The sequence below is a fragment of the Tetrao urogallus genome, assembly GCF_951394365.1.
Source record: "Tetrao urogallus genome assembly, chromosome: 1".
In the NCBI taxonomy this organism is placed as follows: Eukaryota; Metazoa; Chordata; class Aves; order Galliformes; family Phasianidae; genus Tetrao; species Tetrao urogallus.
Window position 1 is genome coordinate 143108711 of NC_136813.1, and position 22331 is coordinate 143131041.

The 22331-nt window shown below is 48.0% G+C and overlaps 1 protein-coding gene across 1 annotated transcript; it reads right to left on the reverse strand.

Moving 5' to 3' along the window:
• Nucleotides 1-253: 253 nt before the first annotated feature.
• Nucleotides 254-2680, reverse strand: ELFN2 (extracellular leucine rich repeat and fibronectin type III domain containing 2; the record flags this gene model as incomplete). Its single annotated transcript, XM_079549635.1, has 1 exon — nucleotides 254-2680. One exon carries the CDS (start codon nucleotides 2678-2680, stop codon nucleotides 254-256), a length of 2427 nt encoding a protein of 808 aa, XP_079405761.1.
• Nucleotides 2681-22331: the final 19651 nt, after the last annotated feature.

The following is a 22331-nucleotide window of genomic DNA, read 5'->3' on the forward strand; positions in this document are numbered from 1 at the left end:
CGTAACACACTAGAGACAATTCGGCTTGTGTGTGTGTGTGTGTGTGTGTGTGTGTGTGTGTGTGAGAGAGAGAGAGAGAGAGAGTTTTCTGTTGTTGTAAACTTTAAGAAAAGATTCTGTCAGTTTTGTATTTGTCGGAGTATTTTGATGTTGATTTATTTCTCACAGTCAAGTGGCATTTTTTTTTTTTTTTCTGGTTGTTGGGGAAGGGGTTCTTGTTTTGTATTGTTTTCTTGGAAAGAGTAGGGAAGAGTCACAGCTTCTGCTGAGCAGAGACTCCCTTCCAGTAATCCAGGATGTCATGCAGATCCTCATCCTTGGCAAACTGAACTTTCTTCCGCAGGGCATGTCCAGCTGCCATGTAAACCTCCTCCCTATGATGCTTCTTGTAAGGCCGGAATCGCTCCCAGATCTTGTGGGTGCTCTCCGATGAGTACTCAGGGCTGGAGGAGTAACCCGAGAAGTAGTGTCTGGGGGAGAGCTGGGAGTATGTGGAGTCTCGCTTCGAGCGGGAGAGCGGCTTGAGGAATGACACCCGCTGGCTCAAGGTGTCTGCGCTTTCCTCATAGTACAGGGCCGGGAAGGAGTGTCGGTGCTCACTGCAGTGGTAGGAGGGCTTGACTTCCAAGTGGTGGATGGCGCCCGGGGACACCAAGGGAAGACGATCCAAAGGGCTGTTGAGTGGGCTGCCCTTCTCAATGTATTTGGAGTCAGATTTGCTCAGTGGTGGGTGGTCAGGCACATCCAAGCTGAAAACCTTGGCGCTCTTGATGGAGCCACTAGAGGAAACACTGCAGGTCTTTCTGGCCACAGCAGCATCAGCACTGAGCTGGCGCTGCAAAGGGTGGTGGGAGCTTTCCTTGTAGGGTGGGGAAAGAAAGCTGGGTCGCTCTAGCCCACCCGAAGAACTGGCAGGTATGGACTGGCACTCAAAGGCCATGTCTGAGTCAACGCCAGTTCCACCCCCCAGGAAAGAGGCTGTGTCCAGCTTGAGGGCATCAATGCAGTTGTTGATGATCTGGTTGACTTTGTCTACCTCCTTGGCAATAGTTGAGATCTCAGCAGCTGAGCCTTGCCCATTGTCAAGCTCCCTCAGGTCCTCATCCCGTGGGGTCCGTTCCAGCCCATCCCCACCACCAGTCCGCACCTCAATGTAGTTGCCTTTTGTGGTGACTTTGGGGGTCTCCATCCCAGTCTCCATTGACTTTGGTGGGGGCAACTTCTCCCCAATCATGGAAGGGATAGAGGACATGCGTGAGACAGGGATGACTGGTGGCTCACCCAGTTTCTGGGAAGGATGGACCATGGTACTAGTATCAATATCTGATCCATAACGCATTTCTAGGATTGTCTTTTTTACATTGAGGGACTTCTGTTTCTCCTCCTGCATCCTTCGCTTTCGCAGGCAGTAGTACACCACCCCAAGGACAATGACCATCCCGAAGAGACAACCCAGGGTGGTCATAATGTAGTGCGTGGTGGTGGAAGTACTGGAAATAGGGTCTTCCCTGCCTTTGCTCCTGGTTGCAAAGGTCAAGCAAGTGTGGTTATAGCGTCTGTTGTTGCGGATGGAGGCCACACAGAAAGTGTAATCAGTGTGGGCCTTCAATTTGTTGACAGTGACATATTCCTTCTTGCTCTTCAGTGTTGCAATGTCAGAAACATAGCTGTTGTTGTATTGAACCAGCACATACATCTTACTGTAGGGCATGGGGATGGTTACCATCAGGATGGCTGAAGTGATGGTGACATCATGGAGCTTGATGCTGGGACTGAAGGAGGAGTCAGTGGTGGAAGAAGCTGGAGGCTTGACAGAGAGGAAGTCTCCAGGACTGATGGCTGAACCCTCATCCAGGTCTCGCTGGGAGTCAGGGGTATAAGGAGTGGGGTTGACCCTGGAGAGAGAGGGGATGGTGCCACCTCTGCACATAGACTGGAAGATGGTGATGGCATTGCGGTTGTGGTGAGGCCGAGGTACCAGGAGCGGGTACCCAGCAAACTCTCGTGGAGTTTCACACTGGAGCCGGTCGTAGTTCTTGGTGACATTGTTGAAGAGCGCCAACCAGTTAAGAAAGCTGTAAAGGCTACAGTCACAGTTGAAGGGGTTACCTGCCAGCTCACACACCATAAGATTGCTCAAGCTGGTGAAGGTGTTCCCCTCCAGACGGCTGAGACGGTTTGAGGACAGGTCAATGCTAATCAGGCTGGGACACTCAGAGAAGGCAGTAGGAGTGACCAGCTCAATCAGGTTGTGCTGCACAAATAGAAACTGGAGCCGGGCCATGCCCCTCAACATGCCCTCTGTCAGGTTTGTAAGTTTGTTGTAGCCCAGCTGTAAGACCTGGAGGTTTGTCTGGCCCATGAAAGCCCCATCCTCAATATAAGAGATCTCGTTCTTGGTCAGGTTCAGATCAGTCAAGTTGCCGAAGCGGTTGAGGGAGGAGTACAGCACCACTTTGAGCTTATTCTCATTCAAACGCAGGTCATGCACCGTGCTGTTGATGTGCTGGGGGATGGTTTCATATGGGGGCTGGTTCTGGCTGCAGATGGCCAACCACACATAGCCTTTGTCCCCCTCAATCAGCCAGCAGTCACCCCGCACGGTGCCAGGGGAAAACAAGCAGAGCAGAGCAGCTGCCCAAAACCCCAGGCACATCATGGTCTTCAGTGGTGCCTTCATCAGACCAAAAAAGGTTAAAAAAGAAAAAAAAAAGAAAAAGAAACAAAGAAAGAAAGAAAGACAACAAAAAATTCAAATTTCAGGACCACAGCAAAAGGAAAGTAAGAGGCACAGGAAGGTGAAAGGGGCAATTGCTAGGGGCTTAGCAATGGAAGTGCATGAGCACCCCAGTCCTATTGGGTGCCATCATCATCATTTCTTCTTGCTCTCTGGGTCAAGCCAGGAGCATGGAGCAGGGAGTATACATGCAATTTACTTCCAGCACACCCAACAACTGTGACCAAGGATGAACAGTACGGGAGAGAACTACCTTGTGCTTCTTTTCTAAACAAAAGTTCAGACGGAGGAAAACAAATCTTCGATGTTCATGAGCAACTTTCTCGCCTTTTCCAATGTCTTCCCACCCACCTGCCCCCCACACCGAACCCACCCCAAAATAAACCCAAGCCCTCCCCCCTCGGGTCTTCCCCCGCCCCTCCACGGTGTGATTTGGAAGAATAGGCAAGGCTGCCTCCTCTGTCGCTCACACTCCCTTCAGTTCCTCCTCCTTTTTCTTTTCTCCCAGGTTCCTTCTGAGAAGCTTCAGAGCTTCAGATCAAACATGTTGAAAACAAAAATACAGAGAGGGAAAGAGCAAGTGCACATGAGAGAGATCCATCTGTCACTGGAATCTGGAAAAGAAAGCACACAGGAGACAAGAAGAGGCATCAGTTGGAGGGGGTCTTTGCAATAAGAATTTAGAGGGTGTGGTTTCATGAGAAGAGGGAGATGGGGAAAAGATAGAGTTGCAGGGGGTGCTCACAAGGGGGGAATGGGACCTCCTGCCTCGCTGAGAAGGGAACCCTCACGACGTATAATCTTATATCAAGGGTATGCAGAAGGGTACCCAGGCTCTGTTATGCAATGTAATCGCAGCCAGGGATGTGGGGGAAGGCAGCGGAGCGGAGGGAGAAGGGGAAGGGGAGGGAGGCTGGGAAACATACGGCTGCTATTGCAATTGGCTTAGAACTCCTAGTGTAAACAAAGGCAAGCCCCAAGCACAGCTAAAGCCAACGGTTTTCAGCTGCCTGGAAATCATGTACACGGAATGCATGAAGCAATAAAAATGAATACAATCCCTAGAACAAAATTAAAATAAACAAACAAACAAACAAAAAATACTTTTTTGTTTCCTCCCTTCCTTACTGCAGGAGGGATAAATAATTCAAAGCTCTTGTAACCACTTGTGCTCTAAAAATTTTTCCTGTCTTTTGGTGCAGGGACAAGGCTGTTGAGGTGAGCCAGCCCAGCTGGAGCATGCAGAGGAGCTAGATGTAAGCAGCATGTCAAATACTAGCCTCCAGTCTCCCACCAACAATGCTAGCAGTATTGTTAAAGGACATCATTCATCCACCCCACCCACCAAAGAAAGGTATACAGCCTCCTCCCTCCTGCTGTGCCCACCCTATCTATGAATGCTGCAGGAACAGACACCTTCTAGGAATCAAGGGCAAAGTGACATTTGCCCTAATGTATGTGTGGGATCTGGGCAAGCTCTTGGTCCTGACTAGGAAGGGCAGCCTGGAATCAAAGAATCATTTGAGCTGGAAGGGGCACTTAACGGCCATCCGGTCCAACTCCACTGCAATGAACAGGGACACCTACAGCTCAATCAGGGTGCTCAGAGCCCCTCCAGCCTGACCTTAGATGTTTCTAGGGACAGGGGATCCACCAGCTCTTTGAGTAAAACCTTCCCTCCAGCCATGGTTTCAGCCCTTCTCCCACTGTGCTGAAAAAGGAGCCTGGAAGGAGTGCCCTCAGGCAGTGCAGAGGAAATCATTTCATACAGCAGAGAAAATGTGGGCACTGGGCTTTATTTTTAACTAGGGAGGAGAGGGGAGCAGGAACAAAACAATAGAGAAAAGAAAATAAAAGGTTCTTAGTGAAGAATAAAGATTCCCTCTCAACTGTTTTATTTTGGGGGAAGGCTGCTCACTTAAAATACTTAAGGTTTTGCTGCAAAAGCTGAATCAATTTCTAGCATAGAGCCACAGAGGGCAGAAGAAAAATGAAGGAAGATAAATGGAGGAGGAGTGAACCCTTGAGGAACAAGGCTTACGTCTGTGGAGAAATCTGAGCTGATTTGGGTCTGTGGAATTACCAGGCCAGCTGGATTAAGGGATCAGAGATAGTGTCACGGAGAAACACTTAAATATTCAGTAATCCAAAAAGGAAAGCGAAGATGGAGAACAGGAGGGGGAAGAACAGCTAGACTGAAAGAAAAGATAAAATCTTTGTACCCCACAGCTGAGACTGCTAAACTTGAGTCATTTGTGGTTGTCATATGATGGCCTCCAGCTCCTGCCTAGTGTCCTTTGCTTTGCATCAGCCAGCACTGATGCAGAAGGCAGGGGTTTTTGCAGTCTGTTGCTTTGTTTCTCAGCCTTATAATCCAATGAGAATTCATTTCCTGATACTGCTGCCCCAAATGCATCAGAGAGGAGGCACATCTGGCTCTCCATAGATTGGTACCCACAAACCTCTGCTTTCCCCTCAGTCCAGTACCCTGTCTCGTTCCCTCAGCCCCTTTCCTCTGTTGCCTTCTGGAACAGCACAGGCTGTTCCAAGTGCTGTGCTAAAGTAGTCATTGCCTGCTGTGGCTTGTCCATGGTGCACAGAGAGCAACACTGGGACCATGAATGCATTCCCCTTCAGCAGCCCCACCAATTGCTGAGACCCATCCTCATTCCGCTCAGGCAACACAAAGAGGGCTTGGAGGGGGAGATGTTCTAGCAGCCTGGAAAGGAAAGAGGTGGCTGGGTTAGGCAGTGGAAGGAAATGAAGATATTTATTCCTGGTATGTGTTGAAAACACAGGGGCCATGCAGAGAAGACCTACTTTCCATCCACCTCCAACCTCTGCAACCTTGCTTCAGCTGGAGGCCAAAGAAGGGCCCAAATCATTCCTTAAGCCAGATTTATTGGTTTCCTTGGGTCCCCATGATGGCTGTAATTCAAGAAATATGCAAATCTCTTCCATTCTTCCCTCAACAACTCCTGTATCCTCACTGTCTCACTGATCTCAATGGCCCCAGGGGCAGCCCAAACTGCAACCTCACCACACCTGCTCGTGCCCAAGAACTCTATTTCATCTCAGATTGGGACCATCAGTCCCTGTCTCAGCAAAGCCATAGATGTGCCAGTCTCCAACTCCACCACAGCCCTCCCTGCTTTGCCTTTCATGAAGACTTCAGTGCTCCCTGACATAAAAAAGGGAAGACCAGGGACAGAAGATCAGCACCATACCCTCCCTCAGCTGTTCAGAGCCAAATGAACATCAATCAGACAGTGTCACAGACCAGCAGTACAAGGAAGCAACACTATGTCCTTACTGCTGGCCCAAAAGGTGCTGACAGCAGAGTTGGCTATTTCTATCCTTTGCTTCCCAGGCAACACAGTAAGATATCACTGGGATGGAGGTGGGCAGGGAGAGCAGAGGTAAGCAACTACAGCTTAGGTATAAGTTGAAGAAGGAGTAGGCATGAGTTGTGGAGAGCCTTGCTTGGATGGAGGCTGTATATACAGGTGAAATGAAAAAGTGAGACACGGGACCTGTTTTATAAGGTAGATGCAAGGATACCACCACCGTTTATTGGGTTCACCTGGCTGTCAAGTTCCAGAACTTTTCACTGTAACACTAGATAGCTCCTACAGCTTGCCTTGGCTTCTGTCAAACCTCATGGATGTGGGAGCATCAAGGAATAGGGGTTGTGTTGTGCCCATGAATGGCTGCACCCTCCCGTGGCTGGCACAAAGTCAACTCATCAGCTCAAAACTCCCAGTGATTCATCTCTGGTTTATGCTCTATCAATAGATGCCTCAGTGGTTATTCGTGTTCCATTGCTCTGGAGTGTTTGAGGAACAGATGAAGGCCACAAGAATGTTTCATCTGTTCAGAAGAGGAGAGGACAGGGAGGTTTAGGGAAAGATGTAGTAGGGGAAGTCCTGAATTTGAGTCAGGAGATAGGTATCCTGATAGCCATGAACAGCCCTTTGATTCAGAGACTGAAGTGGCACAGCAGGTCACACAAGAATACAGTCATTAGTTAGATAGCCAGGTATGAGGATGGATTCAAACACAAATACTGAAATTATGGACAGGAATGATGTGGGCCTGGCCGTGAATGCCTCCAGGAATGGGGCTTCCACAACTTCTCTGGGCAGGCTGTTCCAGTGCCTCGCCTCACATGGCACAGGCTGCCCAGAGAAGCTGTGGGTGCCCCATCCCTGGAGGTGCTCAAGGCCAGGTTCAATGGGGCCCTGGGCAGCCTGAGTTGGTAGTTGGCAGTCCTACATACAGCAGGGGCCTGGGGCTCATTGATCTTTAATGTCCCTTCCAACCTAAGCCATTATATGATTCTATAATTCTATAATTCCATGTAGGGAATGGAGGTCACATGAGGGTTTGGGAGGTAGATGGACCATGGCTGAGGGAGGATACAAGATCTAGGGGGCAAGGCATGAAAACACAACCAGAAAAGCCACATACAGCAGCAGTTTGGGCCTGCGATCTTGACCTTGTCAGCTTTGTCCTCCTGGGGCCCAGTGCATTGAAAAAGCCAGCACTTAGTTCTGCCATTCCTTAAACGGTGCTAAGAGCCTTACATTAGAAATGCATGCATTAAAAAACCGTCAAACACTCTTGGCTCCTCTGGGGACACCCCGAAACCAGGCCAAGGCTCCTGCTGCTTTCTTCTACTTTGTGCTGAGGCTGGGAATCTGCACTCCTCCCAACTCAGCATGCTGCCAGGAGGCCTCAGGGTGCAAACGCCACCATTAAAATGCTTAGCTGTCTTGGCTTCAAAGTCCTTCCAAGATTTCTCTAACAGCTTTCCAGAAAAAGGGGAGCTGCCTTTCCCAGTGGGGCTTGGAACTGGGGGTTAGTACTATCCATGCCTGCTTGATAATTGCTGTGATACACGATGCTCTTTTGTCATCTCTGGCTGCTTCAGATATCTGTGCTTCCATCTTCCCACCAGGATGGCCAGAGATGGTCCTTGCCTTTGCCCTTGGCTTTGGTGAAAGTACAGTGCCATGGAAGAAACACGCAGCATGGGTGTGCCACTACCGAACAGCAGCCCCTTCTCTCTCACCCCACTGCCTCTGGGGATGCTCCCATTTAACATCATGTTAACATCATGTTGCACAGTAAAGAAGCTGTGGCTGTGCCCAGTGGCATCTAAGAAACCCCAAGATGATTGAGACAAAAAGAAGTGACAACAGAAAACCTGATACCTGAGGATTTGTGATGTGGAAGCCACTTGCATAAGAGAAAAACAGGGAGAGAGAAAATGTCCTCCATTCTGGCTTTTCTGATGCCCACTAAGGGTTGAGCTCATGCAGAACTCTTTTTTTAATGGGGTCTTTGAAGGTTTCTTTATTACCTAATAGAATCATAGAATCATAGAATGGTATGGGTTGGAGGCCCCATAAAGATCATACAGTTCCCACTGCACCTTCCAGTGGACCAGGTTGCCCAAAGCCCAATCTGACATGACCTATGAAGAGAAAGGAAGAAAAGCTTTCTCTTTTATCCATTTTATCCCACTATTTCCGCAAAAGAATAAAAAATAAAAATACATAAAAACAAAGAGTTCTCAGCATCTCCGAGATCTTCATCACATTTGTTTGAAATTTGCCCTCTAGGCTCAAAAAGTCTAGAGGACAGACAAGCTGCTTTAGGCAAAAGCGTAAAAAGAACAAAGGAAAAAAAAAACAACAATCAACTATCTACAGAACCACCATGGAATCTCATATAGTAAAAGCTGTTTTCATGTCACTGAGCAGTCAAAGCCTTCATCCCTTACATGGTCTGGATTGCTATCAATGAGTCCTGCTGAATGTTGGCTGCTCAGTGCCAGAGGCTCTGTGAGTTTTGGCAGAGCTCTGCTGCAATAGAAATCCTGGGGTTCGACTCTGGACTGGTTCATTTCACCATACAAATCCACAGCTCTGCTGCTCTAAAAGTCATGAGCAGAGAGAAAGTACCCAGACTCCAGCTGTCCCCATGATGTAAGGAAGCCCAAAGCTCTGGCACACCAGAAGGACAATGTGGTGAGGAAGCCTATGAAACCAACACACCATCTCAGCTGCTTCTCACAGGGAAATGCTGCAAGGGAGCTCGCAGAGCTCAAACACCAGCTGGGGCCAACAGTGTCTTGCACAGGGAATCATAGAATCATTTGAGTTGGAAGGGACCTTTAATCTTCATCTAGTCCAACCCCCTTGCAATGAACAGGGACACCTACAGCTAGATCAGGGTTCTCAAAGCCCCTCCATCCTGACCTTGGATGTCTACAGGGATGGGGCAGCCACCACCTTTCTGGGCAGCCTGTGCCAGTGCCTCACCACCCTTGCTGTAAAAAGATTTTTCCTTATTTCCAATCTAAATCTCCCCTTGTCTATTTTGAAACCATTTCCCCTAGTCCTATCACAAAGGATTGGCACGGGACTGCCCAGGCCATGCTGTCCATCCCTGCTGATCCTTGTCCTGTCTGGGACATGAGAAGAGTTGAGGTGACCTAGAGCTACATCCATCATACTTATGCACCCAAGTTCAAGCAAATCCACAGACACTGAATCCAAATCTTTGCAAGGCTGAACAGCTCAAAGTCTAACCATGAACAAAACAGCACAGTGCTGTAGATACCCCTCCCATCCCCCCCGCCCTCCCATTGTGCCTCCCCAACTGCGATTAGATGCCTAATTTGTTAGGCAGCAAGAAAGAGAGAATGGGAAAGCTCAGGGGAGGAAAATGAAGCAGCTCAGAAGCATGAAAGGAAAGAGAGAGCTTTAGAAACGTAAATCATTTTAAAGCAATAAACACTGACAGAAAGGTCTTTCATATGCCATGGCTTCCCTGGCAGGCCAGAGAGCCACTTTTGTTTTTCCAAAGTGAGATGGTTACCTTTTATATTAATATGATTATTGAAGATTAAGGGGTATTTGCATTGAGCCAGCACCACCCAGACAGCCAACAGCAACAACTTGCGAAAGCGTGTGCAGGGGGGTTAGGCTTGGGGAACAGCATTCTCCAAGAAGAAGAGGGTGTGAGGAGATTACAGGTCCCATAAAAATATTAGCAGTGATAAAGCCGCCTTCATCGCTCTCGCCTCAGGGGAAAGAAGGGCCTGGGAAACATCACTCTCCTTGTTGTCACCCAATGAGCTCAGACATTGGCAGTGGCAGGGCAGAGGAATAATTCCTTCTGGCTATAGGGAGGGAGCGTGGGCTCCATGTGTCTGTCCGTGGAGACCCACCATGGGGAGGGCAGCAGCAAGGTGGGCTCTGTGTGTGCATCTGCGTGTGTGTGCATGTGCATCCATGTGTGTGTGCATGAGTCACTGCAAAGGATGGGGTAGCAGTGTTGGCGCCAAGCTGCAAGTGGAGGTGGGCTGCATGTGGAGGAATTGCTGCAGGTGCTCAGGTGGGTGTGCAAGCCAGGAGGGAGAAGGTAGGGGCAATCTCTCTATGAAGCAGAGTGAGTGTTCACTCCTGGGGGGAGGAATTGTGATAGGAATCCGGGGAAAGTGCTGCTCAGGAGTGCCTGTGCATGTGCATGTGTTTGCCTGAATCAAAAATGGGGTGGGAGTGCTGGCTGTGCGTGAAACGCTGCAGGGAGTGGGGCAGGAGTGTGGGATGTCTGTGGGTGTGTGTGGATAACAGGAGATAGCTGTGGTTGTGAGTGTGTGTGGATGCAAGAAGTGCTGTGGGAAATGAGGGAAGCACAGACCTTGCATTTGTGTCCTGATGTGAATCCCTGCAGGGAGCAGGGTGCTGCGCCTGTGTACGTGAGAGGCTGCCTGCTGTAGGGAGCAAGCTATGAGCATTGGCATGTACCAGTCATGGCTGCAGGGGAGGGCAGCATGTCCTGCATGAGGCCAGGAGAAATTCACAGCTGCATGTCATGTTCTTGTGAAGACCCTCTACCCCCTCAGGGTCACCATGGCTCCTCTGCTGTCCTGTGCTGACTCTTCTGCCCTGTATCACAGAAAAGCAGCTCTTGGTTTTCACTGGGCTGGCTGTGAATGGTTGGCCCACAAGTAATTTGAGAGATGCCCCCACTCAAGTCAAACAACTGCCTGGTATTTCTGAGTACTAAATATGTCCCCAACAAACCTGGAAGTTAGGAAGAGGCTCAGAGCATAAGGTATCACAAAAGTCCTGGGCTGGCTGAAATCACTTCACAGGTTGCACTAGCAGCCAGACATCCAGTGAATACCTCCAGATCAGCAGATTCTTGCAGGTGATAGGCATTCTAGCATCCTTCAATATGCTTTCAGCATCCGGCCACCCTCCCCCTGAACAAGGGTCTGATAGAAGTTCCCTCACCAGCAGTGACACCTCTCTCCTCTCTTCTGACATGAAGCAGAAGCAGAAGAAAAGGTGTGGGAGGACATGGAGAATCTTTCTGATAACCCAAGAGCGATAAACTGTGGCAGCACGTGCTAATGGACTATGCAGAACCTCTAGCTCTTCCTCTGGTCAGTGCATGCCTAGAGCTAGTAGCACCACACTAGGCAGGATGTTACATTTCCACATGGCTGCTTCCATCTCCCCTCCATCCTCAGCCCCACTGGGAGAGACCCTCTTCCTGGCCAGCTCACCCACCTATATTTCAAGCTAACATCTGACATGCATTTTGACACAGCCACGCCTTCCCTCCCTGTTCTCCACTACCTTGCCTTGTTTAGAATCGTTTTTTTTTTTCTTCCATTGCCAAAACACAATGACTGTTATAATTAACAGATTATCTCAGTGCGACAGCTGCGGTCCTTTGAAAATTAGGTTGAATAACAGGATCCTGCCGTATGGTAATTTCTTTTCATCTCTCAAATATTTTCTCTCTCACACTCGTTTCTACCTCATTTCTTTTTTCCTTTCTTTCTTTTCTCTCTCCCTCCTCCCACCTTTCACCAACTTCCTGCCTACACGAATGATTTCTTTGGGATGAGGCAGGCTGAAGGGCTCTCTCTACCTCCATCAATTGTTTTTATTCTTCCCCTCTTACTATAACCCCTTGTAGAGAGGCATCATTGCCAAGCAAACACACCAGGAAAAAATGTTCTTTGCTTCATCCCACCAGAAACCATGGCAAGAGGCCCTCTCCAAAGCCCCAGCCACTGGGATTTCACAGGCAGGGGACAAACAAAGAAGAGGGAGCACCTTTCCCATGGGGAGCTGAGTGCAGCAGCGTGGCCAAGTGGTGTGTGCTGAGCCGGCCAGGATGCTCTAGCCACCAACCCAGCCTGCCGCCTTCTTGCTGAGTCAGTATCTGCCCCTGACTCACCACTTGCTCACTGAATGGGAACTGGCAGTACTTACATGGCATCTTTCCCTCTCACTGAGGCAGTAGCTATGCTACTCACCACCCCCTCTCACCATTATCCACCTACATCTGTCTCTCTACAGACTCCATCAACTCAATCCAGCCAGAAAAGCAGCTCACTGGAAATTTGGGGTTTCACAATCAGTAATACAATTGGCGCTGCTCCCAGCTGGACCCAAGCCTCTTGAGACCTCCTCCTCCAGGACTGCCATTCTCTTTGCCTCTGATGCAAACCACATAGAACCAACCAACGAAGTGGATGCAACTTCTCGGGCTCTGCTTAGGAGGACATGCTAGCAGGTAGCATTTCAGACTGCTGGAATGACTAGTTAAACCTCTGGGATAGGCCTTTTGGGATGGTGCCCTGCAGTAGGCAATCTATAAGTTTCAAGTTAGATGTGTTCCGGATTCAAGAAACCTGCAACATTGCCAGTGAAGGTAGTAGGGGCATAAGTCAATTATTCTCAGTACCTTGCTTGGACTCATGCAAAATTCCTTTACCCTTCATTGTTCATTTCAACCATTGGCACCGATTATTATAATTAAACACTCTTGAAAATATTTGTGCTCGGGGCTCCTCCTTGTCTTCCATGATCGCTTTCTTTTCATCCTTCACCACTCTTATCCTGCATTCTCCCTTTGCTTTCACTCTAGGCCCTGTGTTGGCTGGTGTTGCATCTCCTCATTCATTCACTGTCACTTATCTAAATGCTACCTATACTTATTAATTCTCCTTTTTTTCTAGTAGCATCTCTCCTCTTAGTGCTTTGTACAGTCCTACTTATGTATCCAATAATAGTATTTTCCCAATGAGTGAGTCATATACCCTCTTGCTGACATTTAAAATTCTCCTTGTTCTTTGAAACACATTTATTCATCCCCCCCCCCTCTACAATTATATATGTCGGCTCGTGGTGTTGCATTTCGTACAGCAGCCATGCAACAAATGGATGATCCATGCAAATAACCCAAAAAATACCCGTCTCTGCTGGCACCTTGTCATTCTTCATTTTAGTTATGTAGGCCAAAGCTAAAACAAGGTATGAAGCAATCAAAAGTAGGGGACAATTTGATTTTCAAAGCATCCCACCCTTTCCTTTGTTCTTACTCAGTCCAGATTTCAATCTTTTTTCTTTTTTCACCTCATTCACTGCTCTGCCTCTTTCAGTGCTGATCAGTAGTAGCAGAGTGTATGGAGTCTGCAATTGGTGCTGGGCATCTGGTTTGCTAGGTGCTGTCAGTATGCTCAGTGAGAAACACACTTTGTTCCAGACTGTATACAAGCTGGAAGGATAGAAGAAAAAGAAAAAGAAAGAAAAAAAAAAAAAAGCACTATCACTCAGTTACCATGGGCATGGGAATGCCTTGTCCTTTATCCCAGTAAATGCATGCTCTGTGACCAGGCATGAAGCTGTATCCCCCTAAATGTCTCTCAAAAGGCTTCATCAGACATCCCTAGTAAGCAATTCATCTGGAGCCCCCCCTCACCATTCACCATAGTCCTTTTTCCTTCCCTCACACTGTTCTCTGCTTCTCTTCCAGCCCTTAGTCACCCTTGAGTATGCCATGTTTTATTTATTCCTTACTACTACTCTTAATCTGCATAGGCCAAACGCTAAGATCTGAAGTTACCCTGACTCATTTCCTACCCAGGAAAAGCAGTGATTTTGTTCAATGGAAAAGCCTGTGATGTCAGTCTGGACAGAAACTGATGCTGTCTGGGGATCCCGCATGGTTATTTCTCGCTCCCACATCCAGATTTCCATTTAGTGATGTCCTTAAAGCATGTACCCAACAGTGAACCTCTGCAAGTCCCATTCAGCTTCTCAATCGCTTTCTTCTGCAACATCTGTGTTGATGATTCCCACATCTTCCAAACATAACAGATTCTCCTTCTGTTCTTCCTTTCCCTCGCCTCTTTGTTACCCACCCACTGACATCCTTCCTCTCACTTTGAGAAACTGAGATTTTTTTCCTTTTTTTTTTTTCCTCTTTTTTTTTTTTTTTTTCCTTGATTGGATTTTCTTGCTTTCCCTGCTGCCCAGGGACTCCAGCTTGTAATTTCATCTCCCTTTTCCCAAGATTGCCGTGCCGAATAAAAGGCTGACTTCCTCATCTGCTCTCCAGTATTTCAAAATGCCGAATGGGCCATTGAGGAGAGCAGCGATTGGCCAGGGCTGCTGTCTGTGGTACTGACACAGAGCCGGCAGCAATGTTCACAGGCTACTTTGAAAGCTCCAGGGATGGCTTGTGGCCAAAAATGATGATATCCACCCCCTCTTTTTTTTTTTTTTTTTTTAATGATGTCTTCCTATGACTCAGTCTGGACCATAAGTCAAAATGAGATTTTTTTTTTTTAACCAGCAAAAAAAAAAAAAAAAAAGAAGAAGATGAAAAAAACCAACTCCCTTCAAGCAATGAAAACAAGAGCCTGAGAACAGAGTGCTGTAGCATCGTGGATAGGACGAGTTACGTCACGGATAATGCATCTTGGGGTGTCCTTGGTGGTTTTAAAAGACGCAGAACAAAAGGCACATGTCCTCTTTCCAGAGAAACGAGTTTAGGCAAAGCTAAACAGGCAATTGCCCGGGTTTCTGAAACTTGGTTTTATCTGTAAGCAGAGCGGGACGCAGAGACACCATGACCTCGGGGGCTTGTGACTTTCTGGGCTCAGCAAGGAGCAGCCATGCCCTTTGTTATCCACAAAGGGGACAGTGCAGGGGGAACAGAGACAGCTGTTTCAAAGCGGGACCGCGGCGTTCTGACACAGCCTGCCCACGCACCCTCACCTATGTCGATAACTCCCCAGCCCGCAGCAGCAGGCAGCCATTCGGGTGGCTGATAAACGAGCAGTTCAGCCAGAGACCGCTTAATTTGCTCCTTGCCTTCTTTTGTCTGCCAGAGGCAGGGAACAATGCATGTTTGGAAATTGGCGGTGCTGCGTGTAGCATTACCGGGCTGGAGTTATACTGACTGCTGTAGAAAAAAATCAAGAAAATAGGAGAAAAGGGGAGAGGATTGTGAGCAGGGGAGAAGAAGGGGGGTGTAAGAGCCAGGGAAGAAGAAAGGAAGAGAAATGAGAGGGTATTGTATCCAAGGCTAGATACTATGATGATGGAGACATTAAGAATATGATAGATAGGCAGGAAAGGAAGGCAAACAGACGGAGGCAGACACTGTGAGAGAGACAGAGATGAAGGAGGGAGGGAGAAGGAAGACAGAGAGCCAGAATTAATTTAGGAGGAATACTGAAAATATAATCTTCTCAACGGGGGAAACAAAAAAAAAAAAGGGAGAGAATTAAACAAACAGCAACAGGAAACTGGGAAAGAATAACTTTTTTTTTTTTTAATGAGCTTGTTAACATTTGTGAAGTTAAGTAACCTTAAATTTATGCCATTAATTTGCATGTATTACTTTTTTTTTTCTCCGCTGCCAGTTTATAGTCTCTATGAAACCTTTAAAAAGTGGCTTTTTTTCTCCTGCTTTTCCCTTTGCTTGTGTTAATTAAAGCTTGTGATATATGTATATTTTTACACTGCTGCTGTGCTCCAGCATTTAATCATCAAATGTCCCTTTTTGCCTACTCCAGGGCCACTCTTCTCCTCCCCTCCGCAGCAAAAGGAGGGGACTCCTGGTTCCATGCATCCACTCAGGGCAGTAAGCTCCCACTAGCCACCTCCTTGTTCAAGACAGTGGTTATCAGAACAGAGAGAAGTAGGGAGGCCCTTTAGATGCTGAAGAGTTAACAGCTCCAATCCACTCGGGCAATCACGTCGCCATGCTGAACCACACTGTATTTACACATTAGCAATCACTGGGGAGCCTTAAAATCGGATTCTCAGGGGAAATCCAACCAAAGAACACACTGAGATTCCTAATGAAGCTGCTGGCGGCCAGAGCTGGAGGAGGCAGAAGTGATGGATCCAGCACAATCGCCTGCTGGCAGAAAAGGGGATGCAGGTCATCCTCCAGGGCTGTAATAGCATCCAGATCTAGGATGTCCATAAGCAATGCTGCTGCAGTAAATGCAAGTCTGGCTTCTCCCTGCTTCCATGAGGCTGCCCCACACCCATTCCAGGGGCAGCAGACCTTCCTCGCTTCCCAAAGACTCTTCTTTCCAGGCAGACAGATCTCTCTCCTAAGCACATCACTGACTTTGGAAGTGCCCAAGGCCAGCACAAAGCATAGCTGGTGGAGACCTTTTGGCAGTTGTCCCAGCGAGCATATTTCTGAGCTCAGCTGGACAGGAGTCCTGGTCCTAAATGTGCTTTGATTGCTTTGCTCCTCTCTAAAGGATCTGTCTCTCCCAGCTGTAAGCAGAGTCTGCTGAAGCAAGAAGGTTGCTAAGCCCAGTTTGGATGCTGTTCTGTCTCTAGTGGAACTGAGGGGACTCATCTCGTTAAAAGCCAGCTGAGCTGAGATCACAAACACTGATCAGACCTAAACAACCCCTGTGAGAGACACTGCAGCAAAGGAAAGGAGTAAGGGTGAATACTGGTCACAGCAAAGGTGGTGTTCACTCACTCCCCATAGAGGAGGCTTATCATCTCCTTAGGGCTCTGCGACGAGTCTCTGGAGTGGCTTGGCTGAAATGAGGTTGGAGAGAAGAGGCAAGGGAGGAAGAACAGGTTTTCCACACTGTCACTATTATTTTGCCATATGGGGGTGTTGAGCACCAGAGAGGATATTTTGATTTACTCCCTGGCTTACCGTTGCTGTGGCAACAGGAGAAATACAGGCCAAACTAGGCTGCATCTGCAATGTGGTGGTAATAGGGAGTTTGGGTTCCCATGTGTTTGTTTGTTTGTTCGGCTGCTTGCTGGAGCCACATGGCAAAAAAGCACCATCAAGATGGAAAGAGAATGGGGCCTGAATTGTACTCAGACGAAAACGCCTTCCCCTTATGTAGCACCAAAACAGTCATGCCTGCACTCATACTCATGGCACACAGCCCAAGGAATGTGAGCACATACCCATGTGCTCTCCTTCCACCACACATACATGGGGGTCTTCTGGCTGCTCTTCCAAGAAGTCAGATTTCTTGTTTTGTAGTTACGAAGCCCCTGTGCATCACACACTTTCTAGTAGGGCTCTGAAGCACAACAGTCTTGGGCCTATCAACTTGCATCAGTAGGAGGCTTTCCTCTACCTTTTGATCCACACACCTTAGCTAAGGGGTCACAAGCAGCACTGGGTGCTGAGCAAATATTCTTCACTGCAAAAACAAACTCAGCTTTGTCTTATCAGTGATGTCTCTAGCTAGGAGAGATGAACTCCACTCCTAGCATTGGAGTAAGGCCTTGGGTCACATACATGGGTCTACTGCAGATAGCACCAACCGCTGTGATGGCACCATCTTGTGGGTCTGACAGCACATTTACTACCCCAGAAAGGAAGCTGTGGAGCAGTATTAAGTATTGCTTCCTTCATTCTCTTCCCTCCAGCCTGACGGAACCTGACTGTTCCCAACTGAAACCTGTGGCCTTTGGATAATGGTTCAGTGTCCAGTGCATCCAAAACACTGGCCTTAGAGATCTCCTTCTGATTATGTGGAAAATTATTTATCTGTTGTCCCTCACCACCTCTGAGCTGGTTGCTGGAGAGCTGGAGGCGCAGAAGAGCTTTATATGAGATCCTCTGAGGTAGAATGCCTTTAGGGGGGTCAATGAACATGGGGTCTAAAATATTACAAAGACAAGGGAAGGCAGTGAAACATAATGATGTCCACAACGTAAATACTGCTGCTTGAAATACACTGAGGTGAAAAAGCAAAACAAAACATGCAAAATAAATAAATAAATAAATAAAATAAAATAAAATAAAATAAAATAAAATAAAAACCAACAGAAGAATACAAAGGGGTTAGGGATGAGCTTGGAAAGCAAGGAGGATCTCCTCAGTCCCAAAGAGGATCAGACAGCCACAGGGCATGTGTAGTGTTGTTATATGTGCTACAGGAGGGCTGCGAGCTTGCAAAACAACTGTGTACCCACAACCCATGTGTGGAGGGGTGAAGTGGGCATCAGTTGACTCCTGGCTGCCTTTTCCCCCATCATTCCTGAGGCTCCATCTGTTTCCATTATTTTTTACACATGCACACACACACACACACACACACACACACACACACACACACAAAAAAAAAAAAAAAAAAAAGGGAGAGCGAGAGAGAGAAAATAAGCACTTAATTTCTAACCTAATCAGCCCTTCTCTCACTAATTAGCACCCTTGGAGCACATCCACAGGCTGTGAGAGATACTCTGGGGCTGATAATGACCCCCAACCTGCAGTTGCATATGCTGGAGGGCCAGGAGAGCAAAAGCAAGCCAAGAAGAGGCAGGAGAGTGGTGACCTTTTCCATTTGTTTTTGTTCTTTTTCCCCACAAATCTGGGATGCTGGAAAGGCAGGGTGTCTCTTTTTTGGCATATTTGGCATGTATATGTATTTTTTTTCTGTGAGAGTGTGAGTGTGTGCATGCGTGTGTGTCAAAGAGGAGGGGAGCTGGAGAGGTTTTGAGGGAGGGGAGTGGAACAAAATACTGGCGCTGAGCCCAAACCTGAAACACATGCCAATTTGTGCCTCGTGCTGGTGGTAATGAAGGGCTCCGTTCAGGACATGCAGGACACTAATTAAGGGGCTTCAAAGGCAGCTTTCTGCAGAGCACTCTCTGAAGGGGGGCTGGGGGAGGAAGGAACACAAGAAGGGGGTGTTCTCCACTCAATAGAAGGCTTCTAGCTGGGGAAGGCACTTTTCTTTTCTCCCTGTCTCCCATGGCAACTTCTGCCCAGGAGAACCGAGGAGGTGTGAGCATCTGGCACCTTCAGGCCAGCCCTCCACAGCCAGCAAGCAAGGCAGGCCCTGGTGTGGTGCTCCCAGAGGGAATGGGGAATAGTACACTGAAAAAAAACAAAAAAAAACAAAAAAAAAAAAAACAAAAAACTGCAAAGAAAGCATAGGCAGAACAAGAAAAGGAGTTGGAAGGGAATAGAGTTGGTGTCATTGGTTGGCAATGGTAGCATCCATAGGAACAAGAGTTGTCTTTATTCTCCGGGGATGCTCAGGGAATAAAGACCTGGATCACCACAGAATACACCATGGCTGACTTGTGTCAATCATTTCCCCTGCAGTAACTTCTCATCACAAGCAGGATGGTGCAAAATTTTTAAATAGGACAATGGGAAGGGCAGAAAATGGGCTTTCAATGTGTCAGTCTGGGCACAGTCTCTGGGCTTAGTTGGACACCAAAGGCAAACCAGCTTTCTATCCAAAGAGCTCTAGCTCACTTTCAGAAGCTTCACAGACCTCTGTCCTACAACCTCTAAGTACAGTAGACTCAATTATAGCTTCTATATTGCTGTGTTGGAAAGAGGGAGACAAACCATGGACTGAGAGAGACATGACTCAGCCATGCCCATCACCAAGAAGTCTTGGCCTAGCTCTCCATTCCCTACCTGGAACCTTAACCACATGCCTGCCCACCCTCCCTCCATGAGAGTAAGCATGAAACAGCAACTCTGGTGGAAAACAGGCCTATGCTAAGATTGATTAAACGAGGACAGAGTGTGGGAGGAAAGAGAAGAATAAATTGGCAGAGAGAGCAACAGAGAGCTGGTGAGAGACGGGAAGAAAGAATGAGTGAGAAAGAGAAAAGAGAATGGAGGGTTATGTATGGATTATTTTCACTGAACCGTGCATGAAGCACAAATGTGAGGGAAAGAGAGGTGATATGAGCACATGAGAAAGAGTAAGAACTGAGAAGAGGCACACAGAGAACAGCAGAAGAACACAGCTTGAAAGATGAGCAGTACTTCATTGGTCTTGCACTGCATCATGCTTTGACCATATCACAGAATCACAGAATCACAGAATCACCCGGGTTGGAAGGGACCTCAAGGATCATGTAGTTCCAACCCCCCTGCCTAACAGGGCCACCAAACATACACATTTAGATCAGGTTGCCCAGGACCCCGTCCAACCTGGCCTTGAACACGTCCAAGGACGGGGCATCCACAACCTCCCTGGGCAGCCCGTTCCAGGGCCTAACCACTCTCCTCGTAAAGAACTTCCCCCTAACATCCAACCTAAATCTTCCCTCCTTCAACTTGGATCCATTTCCCCTAGTCCTGCTATTGTCAGCCCTTATGAAGAGTTTACTCCCCTCCTGGGTGTAGGTTCCCTTCAGGTATTGATAGGCTGCAATGAGGTCGCCCCGCAGCCTTCTCTTCTCCAGGCTGAACAAGCCCAACTCCCTCAGCCTGTCCTCATAGGGGAGGTGCTCTAGCCCCCTGATCATCTTAGTCGCCCTCCTCTGGACCCTTTCCAAAATCTCCATGTCTTTCTTGTACTGAGGGCTCCACACCTGGACACAGTACTCCAGATGGGGCCTCACAAGAGCCGAGTAGAGAGGGACAATCACTTCCCTGTCCCTGCTGACCACCCCTCTCCTGATGGAGCCCAGGATCCCATCACTCATCCCTTTAGAGAATAACACACATACTGCCTTGACCCACAGATCCATTGGGAGCTGCCTCCTCCATACTGAGCTGCCTCAGCACGTATGGGGCTGTGTCACCTGGACACAGCTGTCTGGGGCTCAGGACAGTTTTGCCCCAGTGAGCCATAGGTACATGATATTTAGATGAGATTAAGGAAAAGGCTAGTCCTTCAGTGCTCCTTCACAATTGTCCTGTAGTTTGTCCTGTAGGCCTGTAGTTTATCTGACCTTTCTGCCTTCTCCTGTTCACTATCCTCCCATGCAAAAACCAACACTTAAATGCTTATTCCAAGTGACCTGCTCCATGTCTACAGTGTTCAGTGTCACCCGGCCAAAAGCACAGCTGCCAGCAGCACAGAGCAAAAGGGCAGAGCTGTGCCAACCCCTGGAGACAAGAAGGGAGGAGGCTCCAGAGAAGCACCTGTGTTGTGGCTGGCAGAGATGTGACTCTGGCCAGCGAATGCCCATGGCAAAGACAGCAGAAGACTTCACGTGAATATCCAGCAATTCTCTCTACTTGCCTCGCGTGGCCCAGCTGTGAGTCCTACTGCCCTGCCCAAGCAACTGCTGAGAAGAGATTCTCAGATTTCTAAGCATACAAAGTCAAAAGGGTTTGGATGCAGAGAAAGATGTACTAGAATTGGGCCAAGAACAGGTCTTTGCAGCTGCCTGGGTTGGAGAACATCGTGGGGTCTGCTGGGATCTGCTAAGGAATCAGTTTTCTGGAAGTGCAGACATAGTCTCAGGTGAAATTACCAGATACAGCTTTGGAGGGGCTTAGCCCCATCACTGCCTTGTCTCACGTGAATGCATCAGTCGCAGCATAATCTAGTAAGGTCATGGGAACTCATGTGCCTGGCCTCCTTCCATCCCACAGACCACCAAACGCTTCCTATCAGATGCCAACAACTGCTGAACCTTCAGTAAGAAAGCCACTGAAAGTCTAAATCAAACAGGGGGACGGGACTGATCACCAATCTCTTCTGACCATGGGTTGAAATAACAGCAAGAATTTTCAGGTTCACAGAAATATAGCAGCCTTAGTTTCCATGGAGAGCGGAAACAAGGACACCCTCCAGGCTCCCCTTTCCTCTCTCATTTCTTCCTTCTCCCCCACCTTCCTCCTCTGTACAATCCAAATTGGATGCCACACTGAGGAAAGATAAACAGACAACTAGTGAATCACTCTTAATAAGTTTGAACTGATTATTATAAAGAAAAAAAAAAAAAGAAAAAAATCAAAAGGGAGGGAGAGAGAATCAAAGCTGGGATTACAGGCTTAGCAAGCATGAGTGCATATTCAGCCTACACTGTTCTCTATGTGGCTCTGTCACACCGGTAGACTGCTAAGAGAGTTATACCATTACTAACATGACAGCATTGTCCTACCCAGCCTGGATTAGAAATCCCAGTGGCTGCGTAGAGGGGAAAAGTCCCTTGGCAGTGGCAGGCACTTGGCCTCACAATGCCTTCCACTCACAGCATGCCGGCCAGGCAGGAAAGATATTCAATTATCAGTCATGCTCTACCTTTTCCTAGGCCAGCTTTCTCCTTTTGTCTGATGGCTTTTTCCCTGGCCAGTGATGCTTGATAAGTCTGTCACGCAAGAGGAACTCAAGATGGTCCGGGCAATTCCTGAATCAGGCAGGCTTCTCATGAATGCCCCCCTCCTCCTCCTCCTCAGCAGTACACGATCTTCTCCAAGTGCCGACAGGATGCTCAGTCAGCAGGTGGTGAATACCTCCTGCATGAACACAGGATCTCTAACAACTGCCTGGAAAACAGGA